The 24,372-nt window shown below is 42.3% G+C and overlaps 1 protein-coding gene across 2 annotated transcripts in view; it reads left to right on the top strand.

The window, feature by feature from the left end:
• The window catches only part of CDC42BPG (CDC42 binding protein kinase gamma), a 217,607-nt gene that overhangs the window by 68,835 nt on the left and 124,400 nt on the right, over positions 1 to 24,372 (top strand). For both annotated transcript variants that reach the window (XM_029611052.1, XM_029611053.1), the window contains exons 12-14: positions 424 to 666; positions 1,100 to 1,210; positions 22,294 to 22,541. In XM_029611052.1, the coding sequence (XP_029466912.1) occupies positions 424 to 666; positions 1,100 to 1,210; positions 22,294 to 22,541 (602 nt within the window). The remainder of the gene's footprint in view (positions 1 to 423; positions 667 to 1,099; positions 1,211 to 22,293; positions 22,542 to 24,372) is intronic.

The following is a 24,372-nucleotide window of genomic DNA, read 5'->3' as shown; positions in this document are numbered from 1 at the left end:
TGCTGTTCCCCTGCCAGCTGGATATTCAAAGGCAAACCTTGCACTGGGTTTCTCTTTGAACATGTATTTGCAGGCCCATGAGTACCAAGTGTACAATTTACCCACATTTTTGTTATGTTTGGGTACAATTATTTTGCTTTTTTACTATGACTGTTACTGCTGTTTAATGTTACTATGAGTATTGCTATTAGTATTTGGTAGAGGACTGTGAGGGGCAGTGTACACCAGAGGGCAGAGATGGGTCCTGCAGCAGACTGAATGCCTGACTTGAGGAAGAGACAATGGATGGATGACCTTCAGCACTAGTTAATGTGATGTGATGGGCGCGCAGTGAATCAACAGTTCTGTAGACACTTGAGAGGGCATTGAAGCAGACAAAATATGTCTGCATTGTCCAATCCATGCTGCTTCCTTTCTTGGCAGGAACTAGTTGAGGTCCAGGAGCTTCTGAAGGTGCGGGGCAAAGAGCTGAAGAGCGCGCGAGCCCAGGGGAAACTGATGTCTGAGGAAGTGCTGAAGGTGGAGGAGCGGTGCGGTGAGGCCAAGGCCCAGGCGCTGAAGCTGTCGCGACAGCTGCGGGAGCGAGCGGAAGAGGCAGAGTCGACAGCTCGTGAGACAGAGGGCCTACGCCGGGAGCTCTCGAGAGGAGAGTGCAGAAGGAAGGAGGTACGGGTTGGATGGTGTAATTGGGACTGGGGCGTTCTGCTCCTGCTGAAGTGCTATGGCCTTGTTTCCAGCCAGGGATGTGGGAGGATTTAAATCACGAGCTTTTGGCTCCCAAAGGAAGCCATAGCGTAGAGCTGAAGGTACAGCTCCCCTGGCTGAGCTATTGGGAGATCCCTATCTGCTGAAACTTCCTTGCTCCTCTCTCTTCTCTCCTTATCACTCTGCAGAGAATATTTTAAGATTCCCTGCAGTGCATAGCAGTGTTTATCTGATCCAGGTTTGACTTTGACTGTAGGCACCCATCTCATCTCCTCCCCCTCCCCCCCACTGTGGCCCCGAGCTTTTTTTTTTTTTGTGTGTGTGGTGTGCGCATTGGCAGTTGCAAATGCCGGACATTTTTCAATCGGGCTTTCCCGGTGGAGGGGGTGTTCAGGTGGAGGCGCAGAATGAAGAGTTGATGTCCGAGGTGTCAAAGCAACGAAAGCAGAAGGAAAGGAGCGAGGCACGACTCCGGGAGGTGGAGGAAGATCTGGAGGAGCTGAAGGTGAGCACAGCACAGCTTCCTATTAAAGCTCCCGGGTAGTGTGTGCCCCAAACAAACACCCAAAATGCATGCTTCTAAACACCAAAGCCCCCTGAATCTCCCACACTAACTTGCAAGCTGTGTCCCTCTGCAGTTAATGGTCTGAGAGCTATGCACACACCTAGTATATACTGCCCCGGCACTTTCACGTTCTTACGCAGACCGCATCCCTCTCTCTAGGTCAGTGTTCCTCAAACATCAGCCCATGGACCAGTGCTGGCCTCCAGCAGCATTTTATTTATTTAAAAAATATTTATTGGCTGCACACTCCAACAATCATAGCGGCTCACAATATTCACATTCATATTTCCAAATGAATCAAATACAATACATTCAATGCATTTCTGCCAGTCTGCAGAGCGACTCTGATTGATTGGAGAAGGAAGGATGACTTGCTCTGCAACTACACACACTGCACTACAGCCAGGAGAGACTTTCTAACCACCCCACCCTGCTCCTGCTGTGCAGACCCCTTTTTTTTTTCTTCCCCAGTTGGGGATGGGCCTGAAGTTACATCTCAGGGAGAGGAGCAGTTGTAGTGAATTTATCAAGCAGTATCTGCTCTGCTCTGTTTCCACCTCTTGTACAAAACCCAAGAAGGGGATGGGGCCACTGCAAGGCCGGAGTACAGCAGACACTGACTTAGTCTCATGCCAGCTCATTAAGATTCAGATGCAGCTGCTCCTCAACCAGAGATCAGGCCTCCGGTCTGGCCCCAACTGGAAACAAGGGGTTTCCTTTTAATCCTGCTACACCAATCCAGATGCATAAATTATTTCTCCCTGCCAGCAGGTGGAGACAGAGGACACACTTTTTTTTCTATGACATCATTACTGGTGGTAGTTATGGTGAAAGCTCCAGCAAAAATCAGTTTCCTTATCTTCCAGCCAGACTGACCAGCAGATGGACAGAGACTAACAGGTTGGCTGACATCACTCCCTATAAATTCCCATGCTGACATCAGCCTGCCAATACTTTCTGTTAGGTTGCTGGAAGAGGAAATTTAAACTTGCTGGGCAGCTTTTGAGGTGAAAGTCAGGTAAAAAGTAAGTGCTCCCTCCGACAGTTGAGCAGTGCTCTGGACCTGGGGAATTTCAGGACTAGGAATTATGATTAACTGTTAAATTCTTTACTTCCTTCCTCCCTCTCTTTGCCCCTCTCGGGGGCAATGTCTCCATTACAAAAAAAAAAGGCAAAAAGAAAGGAGAGAGGCAGGGAGCAAATATTTCCTGTCTCTGGCTTCTTTTTCTGAGCTATAAAGTTTAAAAAAAAAAAAAATAGAAGGCAAAAGCAAGAAGAGTTTCAGGTGCCTAGAAAGCTTTCACACTGTGATGATTGACAGTGCAGGGTAAATGGCTCAGAGTCACTTCCATCTTATCGAGGACTGTTTTTTAGTTGTTTGGAGGCACTTATGGTGGGCCCCTGGCAAGCACAGGACGAAGCCTGCACGCTGCGGCTCACGCCAGATACTTGTGGGGGGAGCATTGGTGTGCCGGGTGTGTCTTAAGTAGAAGGAACATTGGTGGGGCGGCTGATTCAACAGGTTCCTGCTGGCATGCATGCTTGCCTCAGCGAGAACAGCAGCCATACTGGGGGTGCAAATGGCAGAGTCTGAGGGGGGATGATAAATCCTCCAAATCAGGCACTTATGCTGTTGGACCTTAGCGATTTAAAGGATAGTGATGGCGGGTTTCATTTGGAAGAGGATGAGTGTCACCCTGGGGAGGATGACAGTACTTCTATGGTTAAATTCTTCCATAGCGATGAGTTAATAAGACTAACTTCTCGTTTCTTGCAAGTGCTGAATATTTCAGAGGAGAAGGTTCAGGAAGGTCCAGAGTTGTTTGAAGACCCTAATATGGTTAGTCTGTGCACACCTTCCAAGATCGTTTCCCATACACAGGGCAGTGAAGAATCTTATTGCCCTGGAATGAGAGTTCACCCTGAAGCCAATTTTAAAGGTGAATGATCTCTGACAAAATATGATCCCTTGGTTCCTTTAGAAAGGGAAACGCCAAGGTTGCTAAAAGTGGATGCATTGGTATGTTCAGTTATCAAGAGGGCCACTATCCATGGATGGAGGCGCTGCCCTCAAGGACGCTCAGGATAGGAGAAGAGAATCCATGCTTAAACAAGCTTTCAAGGCTTCCAGTGGCAGCATGCAGGTCTATTGTAGCAAAGGCTGATTTGTGCTGGTCACAATGCATGCAGAAAAAGTTTGGATAATCCTGAGGCTGTTCTTGACAAGGAAACTCAGGTGGAACTGGAGGTAGTTTTTTTTTTTTTTTTTTATTTAGCAGATGCCTCTTAATTTGGCTTGTACTTCACTGAAAAGTATGCCCTCAATTACAGCAGCGAGATGTTTGCTATGGCTACATAATTGGTGTGTGAAATTGATTTCTAAGAATAATATTTAAAGGGAAGCTGCTGTTTGAAGATCTTGAGAGGTTGGCTAAAGCTTGGGGAGAGTCTAAGGTACCCAGGCTTCCAGAATATAAGCCAAAAGGTCCTTTATGCCAGCCACATTAGAGGTCTTGATTTTGAGATTCCAGAAAGAACAGGCAAGAGCATTATTCTGGGGTTCAGAGAGTCAAGCCCTTTAATAGAGTTCAGTCCTTTTGGTCTTCCAGGAGAGGCAGTAAAGAAGGTGGATGCAGAGGCTGAGTTCCTCCTAAAGTGCTCAATGAAAGTTTCAGGAGAACGGATAGGAGGTGAGTTCCCGGATCATGTCAGACCAGTGGGTCTTGGAGATTGTTTGCAACAGCTATGCTTTAGAGTTTTCCCATCCTGTAGCAGACTCTTTTATGGCTTCCCCCTGCTCCTCCATGCAAAAAAGAGAGGGGACAGTGGGGCGGGGCCATGATCACTATTAAATTAGTTTCATAGTTCCAAAAAGGGGAATTTGTTTTATTCGCTTCTAGATTTAAAAAGTCAACAAAGCCTTAAAAGTGCCTCGCTTCCAGATGGAGACTCTGAGATTGGTAATTCAGGCAGTAAGACAAGGGGAATTTCTAATGTTGGACCTGCGGAAGCGTATCTTCATATTCCCAGAAAGAAAGAGCATTGGAAATATCTCAATTTTGCAGCACTAAATGTTCATTTTCATTTCAGGTGCTGCCTTTCAGGCTTGCCACAGCTCCAAGAACCTTCTCAAAGGTGATGATGGTGGTGGCTGCTTACTTGCATAAAGAGAGGATTCTGGTGCATTCTTACCTGGACAATTGATTGATTCCAGTAGTCATTGCAAGAGAGTGAGTTGATGACAGCTGGAATTGTTCACTTGCTACAAGAGCTAGGTTAGGTGATAAACTTTGCAAAGAGCAGGTTACATCCTTCTCAGTCTCTGGAATATCTAGGAGTTCACTTCGACACGGGGACAGGTTGGGCCCAGTTAACTGTTCTGCGAATCCAGAAATTGCAGAATCAAGTGTAAGCTCTTTTGTCCGCAAAAAGGCCAACATGGTGTTATCTCCAACTGTTTGGCTCCATGGCAGCAACCTTGGATTTGGTTCCTTTGGCGAACGCACACATGAATCTCTTATAGAATGTGTTGTTCAGATGGAATGCAAATGGATTAGATTAATCAACTGGTTCTGGACCAGGCCAAAATTAGCTTACAGTGGGGATTGATGAACAAAAACTTGGAGAAGGGCATGGATCTAGAATCCATGCCCTTCTCCAAGTCTAGTCTGTTTGGATAGGGAGCACATTGTCAAGACCTAGTTGTTCAGGGACCTTGGTCATCAAAGGAGGCTCAATGGTCGATCAAATGATTGGAAACTAGAGCCATACAATTGGTGGTACTCCACTTTGGCTACTTGTGCTTGGAAAAGTGATGCAGAGTGACAGACAACCCAATAGCAGTAGTGTAGTAGTTTCAAGGTTAGTATTTGTTTGCCAGTGTTAGAATTGTTGTACAAGAAGAAAATAGACTTTGATTCTCTGAGCTAGTAAAAAATAGTATTTCTTTTACAGTTTGAATTGTAAGTTTGCAAAGGTCACTCAATTTGAGAAGGTGAAAGTACTGGCTCCTAGAGAACGAGTTACTTATTTGATTCCCACCCACTCCAGTCTCTTTTTTTTTTTTTAATATATAGATTCACCGCTACTATGAGGAAAATCTTAGTCAATTAGTGAGGGGAGGAGTCAAGATGGCCACATGAGCGGTTACCTGTCCACTTGCCTCTCTCTTGTTTCCTCTTGGTTTTTTACCATCAAAATTTTTTTCATGCCTTCGAAAAGGAAGGGGGAAGTTCGGGTCTTCCCTTCAGACAAGGGAAGGCACTAGTCAATTGCCTCCCCTTGAGGCAGTTGACTATTGTGGAATGCATTTCCCCCAACCCAGAAGTTGTTTGGGCAATTACCCCCATTGCTGAGGCACGAGAAGGAGACTCTCCCTTGGCTAGGGATGAGGCATTGCTGAGCCCATTGGATTGTTACCTGCCCCCCCCCCCCCCCCCATGAGCATGTTCGTGGCCGTGCTGACACTTCCATGTCGCTGGGTAATGAGCTCATCGGGAGTGATTCTGTGGAGGAACTGTTGGCATTCAAAGTTCAGCCGCAATAGGAGAGAGCTGCAAGAAAGAAACCCAAGAGCCAGGGTAATTGGAGCAAGCAATTTCCCACTTTGAATATCCACTGGGGGTGAATTCCTTTGATGTCTGGAATGTTGCTGGAGTCTCCATGGCAGTTGGCGAGTCAGCTATGGGTAAGAGATTTTCTCTACCTCCCTCCCCTCAAACCAGCCGTTATGATTTGGATGCACTGTGGGATTTAACTACCAGTCTTACTTCATCTTTTTCTGAATGTTACGCTAAAGTAAAGTCAAAGTGGTCTCTTGTTCAGGACCATCAAAGAACTGTGTCTGAACATTCAGAGAAAATCCAGTTACTGGAAAATGCTGCTTCTAAAATGGAGTCTGTAAATGCCACTATGATCCAGGAACATAGGTTTTTAGCGCGCAGAATGGAATTGCTGGAAAACAGACTGAGATCTCATGATCTGCGGTTCACTAATTTTCCTAGGGTTATGGGCGAATTGCCCCAAATGACTCTCAGTTTTTTTGAATGTTGTACATCTGCCTGTAGAATCTAGTCGTATTGTAAAAATCTATTTCCTTCTCTTAAGAAATATCCTCGCCAGGGGATAACCCTCAGGATTCTTTGGATATGTCTAATTAAACTCAGTTTCTTGAATCTATTTCTATTGAAATAATCAAAAGGGCAACATTATTAGTTTCCTTTTATAATGAGCATGATGTGTCTTACATTATGAAAAAGCTACTTTCAAAATATGGCGGTGGATTTTCTGGGACATCCAGTCAGGCCTTATCCTGACCTGGCTAGGGTTACCAAAGAAAGAGGCAGGAATTTTCTGGCTCTGTGCTCAGAGGTTCAGGGCTTGGGAGCTTTGTTCCTACTCAGATATCCTTGCAAGTGTAGTGTTAAATTTAGGAATGAATACTATATATTTTTTTGTACCAGATCAGCTCAGATCTTTTATTGATAGGAGGAAGCGGACTTTTTTTTTCCTCCAGTGCATTCCTGATTTAAGTTTTGAAAATCCTTATCTATAATAGGGTTTGGTTTCAAGCTAAGGTCTTTCCTGGTATATTTTTCTGGTTTGTTTCTCCTGTTTTTCCTCTCCTCCCCTGTCCTAATAAGTTGGAAGCTCTGAATTTAGAGAGTGATCAAATCACCCACTACAATAGCTGTTTTAACCCTTCCTTCCTGGCCATGGACCCTGAAGACACATCCCTGGTGCAAGAGGATAAAACGTCACCTGAAGGGCAGTCCTAGTTACAGGATCACTTCTTGCCACATCAAGGTGATTGTTTCTAGGGATGTGAATCGTTTTTTGACGATTTAAAATATCGTCCGATATATTTTAAATCGTCAAAAATCGTTAGGGCCAAGATACAATACCAATTCCCCCGATTTATCGTTATAAAATCGTAAATTGGGGGAAGGGGGAGGGCAGGAACTTACTTACTTGCCCTAAACCAATGGCAGGAAAACCGGCACACTAAAACCCCCTAAAACCCACCCCCGACCCTTTAAATTAAATCCCCCACCCTCCTGAACCCCCCCCCCCAAATGCCTTAAATTACCTGGGGGTCCAGCGGCGGTCCGGAACGGGCTCCTGCAATTGAATTGTGTTGTCTTCAGCCGGCGCCATTTTGCAAAATGGCGGCCGCAAAATGGCGGCGGCCATAGACCAACACGATTCGACTGCAGGAGGTCGTTCCGGACCCCAGCTGGACTTTTGGCAAGTCTTCAGGAACATAGTGGTCCCAACTCCAAATTAGCAGCCCATGTGCTGCTTTGGAGAAGCAAGGTCACCTAGCAAGAAACAATCACCTTGATGTGGCAAGAAGTGATCCTGTAACTAGGACTGCCCTTCAGGTGACGTTTTATCCTCTTGCACCAGGGATGTGTCTTCAGGGTCCATGGCCAGGAGGGAAGGGTTAAAACAGCTATTGTAGTGGGTGATTTGATCATTAGGAAAGTAGTTGGGTAGCTGGTGGACATGAGGATCACTTGGTAACTTGCTTGCCTGGTGGAAAGGTAGCAGTCCTCATGAGCCACCTAAGCAAGATTTTAGAGAGTGCTGGGGAGAAGCCGGCTGTTGTGATATGTGTGGATATCAATGATATAGAAAGGTGCAGAAAAGAGGTTATGGAGGCTAAATTTTTGCTGTTAGGAAATTGAAATCCAGAGTTGCTTTCTTAGAGATGCTTCCCATTCCCCAGAGGCATACAGAGCTCTGGAGTATCTGTGTGGATGAAATGATGGTGCAGGAAAGAGGGTTTAGATTTGTTAGGAACTGGGGAACATTCTGGGAAAGTGGGCATCTATTCCAATGGGATAGGCTCCCGGACCCCCCGCTGGACCACCAGGGACTTTTGGCAAGTCTTGGGGGGATCAGGAGGGTCCCCCAAGACTTGCCAAAAGTCCCTGGTGGTCCAGCAGGGGTCTGGGAGCGACCTCCTGCACTCAGGCCGTCGGCTGCCAGTATTCAAAATGGTGCCGATAACCTTTGCCCTCACTATGTCACAGGGGCTGACCAATGGCACCGGTAGCCCCTGTCACATGGTAGGAGCACAAGATGGCACCGGCCATCCATTGCTCCTACCATGTGACAGGGGCCGACCAATGGCACTGGTAGCCCCTGTGACATAGTAAGGTTCAAAGGCTATTGGCGCAATTTTGAATACCGGCAGCCGAGGGCGTGAGTGCAGGAGATGGCTCCCGGACCCCCCACTGGACCACCAGGGAGTTTTGGTAAGTCTTGGGGGGGTCAAGAGGTTGGGGGTTTGTTTAAATTCGCTCCTTTAGACGGCCGAATAATTCCGCGAAGATTCGTTGTATTCGTGGGGAATAGCGATACGTTTCGCTTCCCCACGAATACAACAAATATGGCCCTATACGTTGCAGATTACCAATACGTTGGAAACGAATACACACCCCTACTGATCATCCAACCCTACAACCTGGTCCCATTTAGCTGGAGATCTGGATAGGGTTTCTATGCTCTTACTTGATACCTTTAGTTGTTCTGAAAAAGGTGACTTCTCTGGCTGAAAAGTCTGTGATTTAAGAGCCAGCTACTCCAGCCATGCTCCCAGTAAGGAGGAGTGGCTCAAAAACCTCCTCACAACAAAAGAGAAAATACTTTCTTAATAAACTGATCCTTGCCATGTTCATGAAGTGAATGTGCTCACTGGTCTTCAGCCCCTGCCCTCTAATGTCCACCCAATGAGGATGACTTTCTTCAGAGAAGCAAAGTTAAACACAGTCCCTTCCAAAAATTAGATTCTTCTAGCCTTCAAATCCTCACACAGCCAAGCTGTCATAGGTGCTTGCCTCATTCAGGGAGTGAATGGGCTCACTGCTCTTCAGTCCTGGAATGAGAGTCCCTCAGGGGTTCCAGCAAAAAAATGTCCTTACTTTAACTAAACACAGAACCTCTGACAAGGTGTGTACGGAGGAATCTCCCCTCAAAGGCAAAAATATGATGAGGCAAGAGGGCCTCACTAGGGAGAGAAAAAACCTACATCTTTACTGCTGGGAGTCTGCACTGAAATGATTCTAGCTACATCTTAAACTGCAAAATGGCTGCTTATAAAGCAAGGAGCAAACAATCCCAGCTCTCCTAGGTGGGAGGAGGAGGCAAGGGAGAATGGAAAACTCAAGTGTGTTTACTACCTACTGGAATGGAAGTAAGGGCATATTTATTTATTTATTTAAACTTTTTCTATGCCGGTATTAGTAGGTACATCATACCGGTTTACATCTGAACTGAAGTTGGAAATTACATTAAACAGGTCACGGGGATAGGACTAAAAGCAGAACAAACAAAGATAGCAAGAGCTGCCATCAAGTGGCAAGAATTGTGAAAATAACAAGTCAACAGAAGAAACAGTGTAACAACTGTAACAAGAGTAACATTATTTGTACAGTGGTATAGGTAGAGTAGTGTTGCAGCAAAGGCATATAGTGGCGGGCTGGATGGTCCTGCCACAGAAGGATACTAACAAGACAGGGAAGTTAAGGCATTTCAATAGAGAGGTTGCAATAAATGCTAAAGCAGCCCAAGTGCCTATAAATAAAGAGCAGACCGAACAGGAAAAGTTGTTTTTTATACACTTATCTGTATCAATGAGTGTCTCATATTTTTTTCACATCACAAAGAAGCCATCATGTCCGTACTAGCCCGACATGGGACCGTGTTTCGAACTGTATGTCCTTTCTCAAGGGCTCCAAACAACGACTAATAATAAACATTTGATAAAGTTTAAGTATTTTAAATGCAGGCAACATTTCACAGGACCTTTACGGCGGTTACTACCCCAAACCAAATGTGCCTGATACTTCACTTTCGATGTACATCCAGCATGGCTCTCTGCTTCAACGGCAGGGGAGAAGAAAAACTGATACTTCACGCATATCCAGCATAGCTCCCTGCTTCAACGGCAGGGGAGAAGAAAAACAACCAATAAGGGCTAATAACATAGTCTGGGTAAAACAAATAAGCATGGGTGCAGCTTGCTTATTGCGGCGGCTACTACTACTACCCCTAACGAATCAAGCTAGATATTTCACTTGGATGCAGCTCCATCACTGCTCTCTACATTAAAGGTGGGGGTGGAAGGGAAATAGAACCAAGAGCTAAGAGAAACAGATAAGTATGAGAGAAAATATGTGTGAAGCTTGCTGGGCAGACTAGATGGGCCATTTGGTCTTCTTCTGCCGTCGTTTCTATGTTTCTATGTTTCTTTAATACATCCACCAACTTTTTAACGGATACTTTAACAAATTATTTAGTGCTTACTTGTGAGATTAGATTTCAGCATTCTCCATGGTGGCTTAGCTTTCCTTTTCCGGTTTCTATCATGGGCTTTCTGTTTATTTATAGGCCTCCTTGTCAATCATAATTTCAACATTTTTAAACCCTGAAAGCCAATTAAGTAAGAGACCTCTCAAAGACATCAAAGCAACTCACTGTATTAGATTCAAATGAGCGTGTACCATTCTACTGCTCCATTTAATCTTTTGGTTGTACAGTTCCCAATTTATAAATCCATTGTTGTTCTTTATAATTTAAAATGGTCTTTGGATTTCCTCCTCGCGGGCTTTTTTCAATTTGTTCAGTCACCCTCCATTTTAACCCTTGGAACTTATGTTGTGCTTGCAGATAATACAAAACAATCGGTGCTTGTAGTTTTTCAGTTGAAAGCAACTAAGATGTTCTTTTAATCGTGTACGAATAGATCTTTTTGTTCTGCCCACATAAAACAAATTACAAGGACAGACTAAGATATAGATCACATTACTAGAACCACAGTCTGTATATTGATGAGCTGTATGTACTTTATCTTGTGTATCAGTCCAACTAGTACCTGTCAGTGCCTGATTGCATAAGTTACATTTCTTTTGACAGGGTCCATGCCCTGCTATTCTTATATCCACATTCTCAGTAACTGGTTTTGAAAATGAGTGTACTACATAATCTTTTATATTCATCCCACGACTATATGCAATGAGTGGTCTTTCTTTAAACACTTCATGAATTTTTTTAATTGGCCAATATTGTAAAATCAATTTAGCAATTATTGGTGTCTGTATTGAATGCATCAGTGTACATACTAACTGTGTTGCTGATTGTGCCTGCACTTTGTCCAAAAGTAACCATTGCCGCTCTGCATTAATGGCCCTTTTATAGGCTTTTTAAAATAAATTTCATCGGGTACCCACGAGTTTGCGGATGTTGTTCACAAAGTCGGAATCCAACATAAGAAATGTATTACATTATGCTTTATCAATAGACTAGGAAAATGTATTACAAAAAGGGTACTTTAAATTATGATGGATCTATCGTGCACCCGAAATCTAATTGGCTCCCACCTGGTACTTTAGATCCATATATTAAAACCTTTAAAGACCTGATTTTGGAAGATCTTAAAATTTTGGAACAAAGTATCAAGAGACTGCAGTATAACTTAACTAAAATTGAATTTGAAGCTCTGAAATCGCTTATAGATAATCATGACGACATTAATAAAAAAGCAGACAAAGGAGGAGCAATCGTAATTCAAGATAGAGATCAATATGAGGGTAAAGTTATGGCTCATCTTGCAGATCATACGAGTTACAAGATTTTGACAGAGGATCCAGGTCCTGCGTTAAAGTCTTATCAGTGACTTAGTTGAAGATGGAAGAATTCAAGGTTTTTTTAAATCAAAAGAAGCACGATTTTTGCTGGTTGAGTTTCCGATAACACCTTTTAGATCCTCCAGGAAGACCAATTGTTACTACAATTGGTTCCCTGTTGGAACCTTTGTCTACTTTTGTAGATTATTTTTTATAACCATATGTCGTACAAGCTAGGTCATATCTGAAAGACACTAAACATATGCTCACTAAATTACAGACAATCTCAAATACAGAGCAAACATATTTAGTAACCATGGACATTCAACTCTGTACACCAACATTCATCAGCAAGCAGCTCTAGAGATCATTGGACAAACATTAGAAAAGAGACCACGTCTGCAGCTAATACCATCTGAATTTATCAATAAACTAGCTAAATTAGCTTTAAATGAAAACTTTTTTTGTGTTCCAAGAAGTTTTCTATAATCAAATTCAGGGAACTGCCATGGGTGTACCATGGCTCCAAGTGTAGCAAATTTATATGTATCAGTATTCGAAGAACAATGGTGTTATGATTCTCCTCTGTTCCAATATGTGTCCTTCTGAACCAGATATATTGATGTATTTTTTCTCTGGCACTCGGACGAAAGTAGTTTGTTACAGTTTCAGTACTGGATTAATTCTTTAGATCGACATCTACAATTTACTATGGAATTTCATTTTGAGGTAATTAATTTTTTGGATATTTCCATCATGAAAGAGGGAGATTTATTTATTTATTTATTTTATTTATAGATTTTTCTATACCGGGGTACGTAAATAACATCACCTCGGTTTACATTCAAACAGTAATTCAGCATTGCGCTTTACAATATAACAAGGAAACTAAACGAAAAACAATACAGTATATAACTTTATATTAATAGAATATTAAGATGCCTTGGTGACCGGCATTTACAGAAAACCTAGTGAAAAGAACACTTTATTACATTTTACAAGTTTTCACCCCTATCATCTACATAAGAACTTACTGGTAGGGCAGTTTCTGCGACTTCGTCGGTTATGCAGTACTAAACAAGAATTCATCATTCAATCGGATTTCCTCTATTGGAAATTATTAGAACGTGGGTACCTGATGAAATTTATTTAAAAAGTCTATAAAGCCATTAATGCAGAGCGGCAATGGTTACTTTTGGACAAAGTGCAGGCACAATCAGCAACACAGTTAGTATGTACATTGATGCATTCAATACAGACACCAATAATTGCTAAATTGATTTTACAATATTGGCCAATTTAAAAAAATTCATGAAGTGTTTAAAGAAAGACCACTCATTGCATATAGTTGTGGGATGAATATAAAAGATTATGTAGTACATTCATTTTCAAAACCAGTTACTGAGAATGTGGATATAAGAATAGCAGGGCATGGGCCCTGTCAAAAGAAATGTAACTTATGCAATCAGGCACTGACAGGTACTAGTTGGATTGATACACAAGATAAAGTACATACAGCTCATCAATATACAGACTGTGGTTCTAGTAATGTGATCTATATCTTAGTTTGCTCATATAATTTGTTTTATGTGGGCAGAACAAAAAGGTCTATTCGTACACGATTAAAAGAACATCTTAGTTGCTTGTCAACTGAAAAACTACAAGCACCGATTGTTTTGTATTATCTGCAAGCACAACATAAGTTCCAAGGGTTAAAATGGAGGGTGATTGAACAATTTGAAAAAAGCCCGTGAAGAGGAAATCCAAAGACCATTTTAAATTATAAAGAACAACAATGGATTTATAAATTGGGAACTGTACAACCAAAAGATTAAATGGAGCAGTAGAATGGTACACGCTCATTTGAATCTAAAACAGTGAATTGCTTTGATGTCTTTGAGAGGTCTCTTACTTAATTGGCTTTCAGGGTTTAAGAATGTTGAAATTATGATTGACAAGGAGGCCTATAAATAAACAGAAAGCCCATGATAGAAACCGGAAAAGGAAACCTAAGCCGCCATGGAGAATGCTGAAATCTAATCTCACAAGTAAGCACTAAATAATTTGTTAAAGTATCCGTTAAAAAGTTGGTGGATGTATTAAAGGTCCTGTGAAATGTTGCCTGCATTTAAAATACTTAAACTTTATCAAATGTTTATTATTAGACGCTGTTTGGAGCCCTTGAGAAAGGATATACAGTTCGAAACACGGTCCCATGTCGGGCTAGTACGGACATGATGGCTTCTTTGTGATGTGAAAAAAATATGAGATACTCACTGATACAGATAAGTGTATAAAAGTTTAACAAAAAATTAAGAAAAATATGGTAGCACATTGGAGATAAACACGATATTATTGCACATTAATGCTGATATAAAAATTGACCGATGATTATATAGATGGCTGAGTCTTAAAGTTGAATTACTAAACAATGAAGCCAAGTATGATGGTAATTTAATAAGAGATTACAATGGTTGTAAGCGTTTTGACTGTTTAAGAAATCAGAGGACTTATTGGTATCTAAAGAAAGAGATACTTTTGCCAGAAATGATATTCAAAGGTGATGATTCAGTGGAACTAAAACAAATCTCAGTGAATCTGGGAGATGTACTAGGGCAAATTGACAAATTAAAGAGTAGCAAATCACCTGAACTAGATGGTAAACATCCCAGAGTGCTGAAAGAACTGAGAAATGACATTGCGGACCTGCTACTGGAAATTTGTTAGTTTTCAGTAACATTGTCTATGGCAACCCTCCAGTCTTCAGGTACCAATGTAATGCCAGTTAAAAAAAAAAAAAAAAAGGATCAAGGGGTGATCCAGGAAAGTACTATCCAATATCTCTGACGTCTGTGCCACACAAAATGTCTGAAACTAATATGAAGAACAAAATTTGCTCATTTTTATGAGGGCATAAATAAACATGTGGATAACGGTGAGCCAGTTGATATAGTGTATCTGGATTTCCAGAAAGCATTTGACAAAGACACTCATGAGAGACTTCTTAGGAAATTAAAAAGTCATGGGATAGGAAGCAGTGTCCTATTGTGGCTTGCCAACTGGTTAAAAAAAATAGACAACAGAGTAGAGCTAAATTTGTATATTTTTCCAAGGGAGAAAGGTGAATAGTGGAGGGCTCCAGGATCTGTTCTGGGACCATTGCTTTTTAATATATTTATAATTGACCTGAAATGGGAACAAGTGAGGTGATTATATTTGCAGATGACACAAAATTATTCAAAGTTGTCAAATCACAAGAGGATTGTGAGAAATTGCAAGAGGACATTGCAATACTGGGATACTGGGCATACAAAAGCAAATGAAACTTAATGTGGACAAGTGCAAACTGATGCACTTAGAGAAGAGTAACCCAAATTATAGCTACACGATGCAAGGTTCCACAATAGGAGTGCTGTTGAGAACAGAATGAGGTTACTTAGTGTCAGGGATTAAAGCCTTCAGTGGCATGAAATAGGACCATTAGCAGACTGGAATTAGAGTTTGGAGCCTCCATGTTATGGAAAAGGCAATATTTCCCTTTAAGGGATCAACTCCTTGAATCTTGTTCTTCCACTAGAGGAAACTGGGATGAAAGCATAACTTGCAAATCTTGCAGAGGGAAGAGATCAGCTCTGGTTTGCTAGAAGGGACACAATCATGGAAGCTGTTTCGCAAATAGGATACTTTTTTCTAGGGAATCAAGAACACACGTCTTCCTCTGTGGAAGGTCTAAATTTGGAACCTAAGTTTTAATTTTGAAGTAATCTTTCCTCTCAAGTTTCATAGGGCATCTGAGTCTTGTTGAAATCAGTCTCCTTGGTTGCCTTTGGTAATTTCAATGGAAGAACTATCTCTGAGCCAAATACTATTCCTCTTCTATGGGTAGTGTTTCACTTCTGTTAGAATCAGGCTTTTCTTACTTATGATGGTGAGAAAGTAGAGCGATGTAGGCAAGGATAGGGAAGGCCCTTCTTAAGTTTGTTGGTTTCCTTTAAGAAGTTTATAAATGACCAGTTTGTTTTTTTTCTTGGATAGGTCTTGGATATGTTCTATTAAAGCACAGTGGTTTCTAAGGCATTAATTTCAGGAGGAATTAGAGTTGAATGCATCTGCCTATTCCAGCAAGAGTTTACAGGTCCCAGAGGGCTGTCAAGCCCGCTCAAGAGGGCGCAGGACTCCTCATAGTCAGAATCAGAACCTGTCTTTCCAAAGGATTATGGTAGTGCAATACCCTTGTCTCTGTTGCAGCTGTACTGTAAGGACATCCAAATGGATGTGCAGGCCGGGAAAGTCTATGCCTTGGATGCAGGAATCCTGAGAGCTATTGAGGCTTCTTCCTGCCTGGTCTGGGTGGAGCTTTGGTACATTCCACTTGTTTGGTCTGGTCTGGTATGGATGATAAGGTGAAATGTAAACTTACATTTAATTTCCTTTCTTTTAGACCTAACAGACTAGTCCAGAAACCACCCAGGCAGGCCTGGTGTAACTGGGTGTTCATACCATGCATTTGCACAGGGCGGCACACCTGGGAGGGGGGTGGCAGGCCAGTGGCACCAAGAGAGGCCACGGGGTTGCTGGCAGAACCTAATCTGCCGGTGGTCAAAGAAAGAGAGGCTGCAGGCCGCCAGCGCTCAAACTACTGGCTGCTGACAATGAAAGGCCCAGATCTTCTGTTTGTGGGTGTATACGCGCACAACTTCCGCTACCCCCCAGCAGGAAGGTCAGTAGGCCATAGTGGAGCTTATCCCACCATAGCCTGAGGACAACTGGAGGCCGTGTGTGTGCGTCTGTGAGAGCCCATGAGTCACACGTAGGCTCTCCCAGACACACACACACAATATTTAATTTTGCGGGGAGGGGAATAGAACATTTTTTTTAATTGGATTTTTATTCATCAGATGTTTTGAAATATTTTATTGGTGTTAGGAAATTTTGGATATTCTATTCATTAACTGGTTTGAAATATTCTTTCTATGAATATGATTTTACTATTATGATTTGATTTATATCTCTTGATTTTATTGTTTAATGTCTTATGAATGGTAATGTTTCTATTTTTCCATTGTTGCTCTGCACATAGAGGCTGGCTTGTTGTGGGTTCCAGTTCAGTTCTTCTTAGCACATTTCTGTTTATACTTTCTGATCTCTTTATTCTGTATTTGGTCAGGGTCTCTCTGTGTTCTGCATTTGTGCCCAAGGTGAGGTATTTTGCTAGCATGTAATTTCTGTATAGAGATCTATAGCAGCCTAATAAGAATTTGATTGGTGTTCTAGGGCCTGGCATAATATGTGCAGTGTTGCCTCTTCATAGCTAAGATTTAGGGTTGTTTTGTATGGGAGGTTTACTATATAGTAATGGTAATTCTGTTTATTCATGGTTTTCTGAGGGCCAAGTTCACACCCAGTACTCATAACAAATAATCTAATTCCATAGGAGTTCCAAGTGTCTTTATTGCAGAGTTTTCTGGTTCACACAACAGGAGTGCAGGTAAATATAATATGCATGTTGTAAGTAATATTTGTGCCTCAAAAGACTATACTTGATGTTCTTTTTCATTCATAATTTGTGTGTCTGTAAAGGGTGTGGGAGCATGTGTGTATGTGGGGTGGGAGGGGTATGGCGAGTGTGCAAGGCTGTAGGGTACCTTATACCCTTCCCTATCCATGGGTTCTGAGGTGGGGATGTCTGTCAGTTTTTAAAAATATAGATTGCAGGACAGAACTGGGCTTTATTTTGATGGGCCTGGGACAGACATTGAATGAATTGGGGGGGGGGGGGGGCAGCACAGTAACGTTTCGCAAAGGGCAGCAAAAAAGCTAGCACCGGCCCTGCACCCAGGCAAGCAACAATGATCGGGGGCTCTCAGACTGATAAGTTCAGAAAACTAGCAGCAAGTATGTTGCCCTCTCTGAAGATAATTAGCCTAAGCATGACCTTGATGCAGGGATTATGTGATTCCTGGTTTAATGACCATGGAATGAAGTTTCTTGGCTGCATCTGGTTTTGGTTGTGGTGGTGATTTGGAAACCAAAACAAACAATTGCCTTCAGTTGTTTTAGCTTTGACATAGATATTGAAGAGCTGTAGGCAGCATCAGACACCTATAGGGGGAGTGAAGTCAGTTTGAACTTTTATCTGTCTCCATCTGCTGGCAGGGAGGACATAACCCACTTATTTGGACTGGTCTGGCAGCACTAAAGAAAAGGATCCACAAGTAAGCATAAATTCCACCTTGATGGTTGTGCAGCAAAGGGAATATCTTTCTGCTATAGATCTTTTGGAGTACAGTAAAAAAAAAAAACCAAACCCAAAAGTGTAAGAATAATTGCAAATAAACACAAGTGTAATCTCACTTCAAAAAAACTGCAATGTAAAGCACTATTACATTTTTAAACTTATGAATGACAGTCTCATAGCATCAGGTGGGCACTGGCTTTGTGCTTCCACCTTTGTGATGAAATTATAATCATCAGTCATTCATAGTTGACAGTGTACATTTATGTATATTTTTTTTAGGGTTTTTAGCTGCACATAAGGTTGCTACAAACATCTTGGACATTAGACACACATCAGCTTCTCATTGGAAGACTCATTCATGTCCCCGACCTATCCCGGCTCTTCAGGCACTCGGATAAGTGCAGTTTTCAATATAAAATTTTGAACTTTGTATAGCTAAAAATCCTAAAAAATATATACATAAATGTACACTATCTACTATGAATGACCGATGATTATAATTTCATCACAAAGGTGGAAGCACAATCCATAGTGCCCACCCGATGATATATGATGGTCATTCATAAGTTTAAAAATGTGATAGTCCTTTTACATCACAGTTTTTGAAGTGAGATTACAGTTGTGGTTTTTTTTGTGTAGATCTTTCGGAGGCATTCTTCCACATTCCCATCTGGGAAGATCTCCAAAAATGTTTCTCTGCTTTTGCACCCTGGGCAATATTTTCAATTCAGAATGCTTTCTTTCCTTCAGTCTTGCCACGTCCTCAAGAATCTTTACCAAAGAAATGGTGGTGATAGTAGCCTTCTTCCGAAGAAACATGATTTTGGCACATCCTTAGCTCGAGGATTGCTTGATCAGAGCTAAATCCTCCAAAAAAGCCTCACAGTATCCAGTAGAGTTGTGCAGGTTTTAGAAGGCTTGGGCAGCGTAATCTATTTTACAAAGAGCAAGCTTTGGCCATCCCCATCTCTGGACTACCTAGGATCCTGTTTCAATATCAAGATTGGATGATACTATTAAACTCAGGAGACAGTAGTCAGGACTGTAAGGTAGGTGGAGAAACTCCTTGCTCAGAAGGCTCCAGGGCTTGGGATTACTATAGATTCTGGGTTCCATGCCAACTACTGTAGATTTGGTTCTGTGGGCCAGAACCCATATGCAGCCTCTAGAGTTTTCCCTTCTGTCTTGTTGGTCCCCTTAAACACACCTTCCTCTTATGAGGTTGGTAAAACAAGGTCTTGTGGGGATGGCCATTGCCCTTGAGCTTACGAAAGGGATGAGTCTCTGTGGATGCTCCTCACAAGAGATGCGAGTTTTTGACAGATTGAAAAGCATTGTCAGGTCCAGGTGGCTCTGGTCCCAGGAGGAGGATTTGTGCTTCATTAACAGATTTGAAACCAGAGCCATCAGATTAGACCTGTACCAGTTCTTTCTCCTGGTGAAAAGGACAGTCTGGATCCTCTGTTCACACATGCCACCAATGTGGTATTGTCAGACAAGAAGACACCTGAAACCAGGAGTTATCCAAGTGGACAAGTTGTCTCTTCCAGTGGGTGGAGCAGAATCTTCTTTAAATTTCTGCAACTTGAATTGTGGGGCTGAAGAATGTCCAGGCCAGTTTTCTTATTAGAAATACACTGGATCCTGATAATTGAGAGCTCAGCAAAGGGGCCTTTCAGGAGATAATGGATCAGTGGAGATGGCCTTTAAAGGATCTAATGGCAACTCTCAGGAATTCCAGTCTGGTCAGTTTTTCAGTCAATGCAAGGATTCCAACTTCCATGGAATAAATGCTCTCATTCAACCATGGCCACAGAGAAGATTGCTGTACACATTTCCTCCTGACTTCTAATAGGACCTTATGAAGAGTTGAGAATCTGCACTCCCTGGTAATTCTAGTTGACCAGATTGACCAGAATTTCCCGATATGTGGATCTCATAAGATTGCAGGTCAAATCTCATATCTGGTTCCTATCGACTCCAGGTTCAATTTCCATGCAACATCTGACTCCATTTTATCTTAAGCCCTTGACTGATCACGATTGAGTGGGAAAGGATACTCCTCCTTTGGTCATTTTAACCCTGTTGAAGACCTGTAAAGAATCCAGTTTAATTGGTTTTTGTCAGTTTGGCATCTCTTCAAACTCTGCTGTAAAATTAGTCTTTTTTTTTTCTCTCATGGTGGTCTGATGTTTTCTGGCATCTTGTTTTTTTCTTTACAAAGGATTTGGTGGTGATCATAGAGGTAGAATCTTAGGAGCGTTGGTTGCCTCCTTTTTGGATATTTCTTGTGATCTTTGAGGACTGAAATGTATTTGACCTTCCTTCAGGCTCTTGGTCCCATATTGGTGTTTAAATTTATTGGATAGATTTTATATTCCACTAAATCTGGACATTAGAGCTATAGTAAATTATCCATTTGTTGAAGTCTTCCTGGTAGCCATTTGTTCAAATAGGCATATTTCTGAGCTTCAACCTTTATCTTGCAGAGAATTTTTTTTTTCTTGGAATCTTTTTTTCTTTTTGTTCAGTTTCCTTCCTTTGCATAAGATGGTTTCTTAATGCCACTTAAATTTAAAAAAAAAAAAAAAAAGGTTCCTACCATCTTTCTTTTCAGAGGAGTGTCACATTTAAAATCTTCTTTCCAATTTTTGAAGGTCCAGTGGGTACTGCTGAAGTCTTTGGAAGTCTCAGATCCATTCCTAAAATCATAAATATGGATTCTCATTTAAAGGTCTACTCAAGAGAGAAGCTTGAAAGGTAGTCAAGCCCTGCCAGGTTTTTCATATTCAATGAGCGAGAGCTCAAGCTTTTTCATGGTCAAAATCGTTAGCCTTTGCTCTGACATACTTGTAAGGTACTCTCCTGGTTTTCCTTACATTCCTTTCCAGGTTACTACAGATTAGATGTAAATGCTAAGGGAGACACAGCTTGGAGCTGTAATCCTCAAAGTGCCCTTAACTTTTCTCTCCCAGTTTAATTGGGCTTAGGTACATCCCATGTGTAGCAGGATGAAAAGCAAGAAGAAATGATTCCTTACCTGATAATTTCCTTTCCTTGAATTCCGCTACACCAGTCCAGGACCTACCTAGGAAATTTGGGTCATTTTATTATGTAAGGTTTCTTTTGTTTTTATAGCATGGATATGTTCTCCTTTTAGATATAACCTGAAGTTATCCAATCTTTCCCTCTTGCTAATTTTTTACTCTATTCTGGAAAGATATATGAAGATCCATCTTCTCTCTTTTTAGAGGTAATCTGAGGGTTGAGATTCAGTTCATTACTTCTATCACTTTGAATAACAATACTATCTTTTGCTGGAGCTGTATCACTGTAACTACACTGATGGTTGCACCTTTTTCTGCAACTTTTGTCTCCATCTGATGTCAGAGGAAAATAACCATGCATCTGGACTGGTATAGCAGGATTCAAGGAAAGGAAATTATCAGGTCAGGGTAAGCTCCTCCATTAATTGTAGTAGTGTTGCTGGCTGGCAGTGGGGAGGGAGAGAGGTAGGGATTTTTGACAGCTGGTGGCTGACTGGGGTGGAGAAGGGAAAGAGAAGGAAAGGATTTTTTTTTTCCAGTGACCAACTGGTGGCTGGCTGGAAGGGAGAGGGAGGTATTTTTACTTTTTTAGGACAATATAGTAGCTTGGCTGGGAGAAGAGAGAGAGAGGTGTTTTGGTTTTTAAATAAGAGCAATTATTTTTTAGAAAACAAGTTGGGTTTTTTTTCTTAAACTGGCTAATTACCTTCTTAAAATGATACAGACCAGCTGCAGGGCTGATCCATGAGATTAAAGACCAGGTGAGGGAGGAAGTATATCCCCTCCAGCCCTCCCCTGGGAGACCCTTTCCACTCCTACCCCCTCTGCCCTCTTCATCAGTGCAGTAATCTGCCCATGTAATTTAAGGAAGGAAGGAACTAGCCAGTCCCTGGCATAGAAAAGATTGAGAAAACACTGCTCTAGATACAACAGTCATTCTGAGTGCCACATCCCTCTCTTATACACATACTCCTCACACCACCACCCACACCCCTCTGCCTCCTAACATTCCTCCATTTTCTGTGACCCTCTGGGTGTAACAATCTGAGCACTGCTGGTGTTTGCCTTGGCTTGTGCTGGTACTTTCACTGCATCTCCCTCCTGCAGCTAAAGCAGGCTATGACCTCTCCGGGGGTTAGCAGCTCCCGACACCTCAGCGAGCTCTCCCGAGTGCGGGCAGAGCTAGAGAAGAGATGCCTGTGGGTAGAGGAGGAACTGGCGAGGCGGGAAGCAGAACTCTCCAGCGAGGTGAAGGGCCTGCGCAGGGAGCTTCAGGACGCAGAGAGCCAGCGGCGAGCACTGCAGAGTGAGGTTGAGGCCGCACAGGAGAGGATGGATAAGATGAGAAGTGCCAGGTAAGGGGAACAAGGCCTGATTATAGTAAAATTCTACATAGTTTTGTGTTTTGTTTCTATGTCTCCTTTCTTTTGCAAGGATTTCAGTGCAACAGAGTTCCTGTTAATGGGGACAGAGAGGGCTCCTGTCACTGTTAGTGGAGCCAGAGGGCTCTCACTGTCAGAGATTAAAATAATTTCCGAAGTCTGAGACTTAGGTATCACATTATATACCCAGCTTGCCACAAAATTGCAAATTCAAGCAGTCTTAAAGTTTGTATTTTATAAATCAATGATATTACATAGATGGAAATTTATTTTATTTTATTTTTTTACTGACTTTTGAACAGTCACACAGGCCATTGCACTGAGAGCAATAGATTATTGTAATGCACTCTGTTGGTCTACCAAAAAATCACCTACATGCCCTTCAAATGTTTCAAAACACTGCCGCTAGCCTAATTCTGGGAAGCCTTGTAAAGAGCACATCACCCTACAATTAGTTGAACTTCACTGGCTACCCGTGATGTATAGGGCCAATTACAAGGTAGTCACATGTGTTTATAAGGTTGTGAGGGGGCTCAGCATTTAAAAGGCTTTTCCATTTCATCTATGCCAGTGGTTCCCACCCCTGTCCTGGGACCCGCCCCCCCCCCCCCCTCCCCAGCCAGTCAGGTTTTCAGGATATCCACAATGAATACGCATATGAGAAAATGTACACGTTCTAGAGGCAGTGCATGCACATTTTCTCTCATGCATATTCATTGTGGATATCCTGAAAACCCGACTGGTTGGGGAATCCCCAGGACAGGGTTGGGAACCACTGATCTATGCAGCTGAGTGGGTTATGCTCACTGACCAGCAGATGGTGACAGACTAGCTTGCTGCTGATATTCTTTGTAGGCACCCATGCTGACCTCAGCCTACCAGTGTTTTCTGACTTCAGATGGAGGGCAAGCATCCTGTGCTGTGGACTGAAGCCTGGATAGACTAGCAGGAATTATTTAGGACTGCTCCTAAGGTGCAAGTCTAATACTCCCTCCCTTAGTTCTGCTTAGTCCTGGGTCTAGCGGATCCAAATTTTGGCAGCTCCTGAAGTGAAAAGTTTTTTCTTCCTCCTTCAGTTGAGTAGTGCCAGAGCTAAAGGGCTTCCACCTGACTGGGATGAGTTTAGGTTTAGTTTTTCTTCTCCTCTCTTCTCCCCCTCACTTTCCCTTCCTCTGTCTTTTATTTCCTGGACTCCTTTATCAAAAACAAATTAATAGTAATATAAAAGGTTTTGTTTCTTAACTTATGCCATAAAGTTAAAATAAAAGAATCATAAGGCAGCCAGGAACTATGGGGTTTTTTTGAGTGAGCCTGTCTTTCCTGCAGGACTGTTCACAGGTGTTTTCAGAGGGTAAGTGTTACAAAATTTAAAATTTAGATTTCCTACCACATTTGTTTTTGAAGCGCTGACATGGCCACCTCAGCAGAGCGTGGGAAAAAGCTGCGGCATGAAGAAGCCGAATGTTGGTAGTTTGGAAAAACAACAGAGGCCAAATAATCCTTTTTACGTTGCTACTTCGGGGGAAGGGGTCTGTTTCCCCAGGCTTGTCTGATACAGTAATTTCAGTTGGTGAGGTTTCTGCCAAGGGAGCTGCACCGGCCATCTTAGCAGCACGAGGGAGTGACAGAGAGAGAGAACCTCCCTCTCTGACTCCCATTGATCAAATTCATTTTGTTTCAGCTCACAGTGGTGTTTTGGATCCATCTCCTTCTGCTGTAGATACTTCCAAGACAGGCTTCAGCATATCTTTCAAGGAATCTTTTTTAGATGTTTACAGCAAGCTTTTTCAGTTGGGCAGCGTTC

The sequence above is a fragment of the Rhinatrema bivittatum genome, chromosome 8 (genome assembly GCF_901001135.1).
Source record: "Rhinatrema bivittatum chromosome 8, aRhiBiv1.1, whole genome shotgun sequence".
NCBI classification, from domain to species: domain Eukaryota; kingdom Metazoa; phylum Chordata; class Amphibia; order Gymnophiona; family Rhinatrematidae; genus Rhinatrema; species Rhinatrema bivittatum.
The sequence above is the reverse complement of the archived record's forward strand: the minus strand, read 5'-3'. Positions and strand labels throughout refer to the sequence as shown.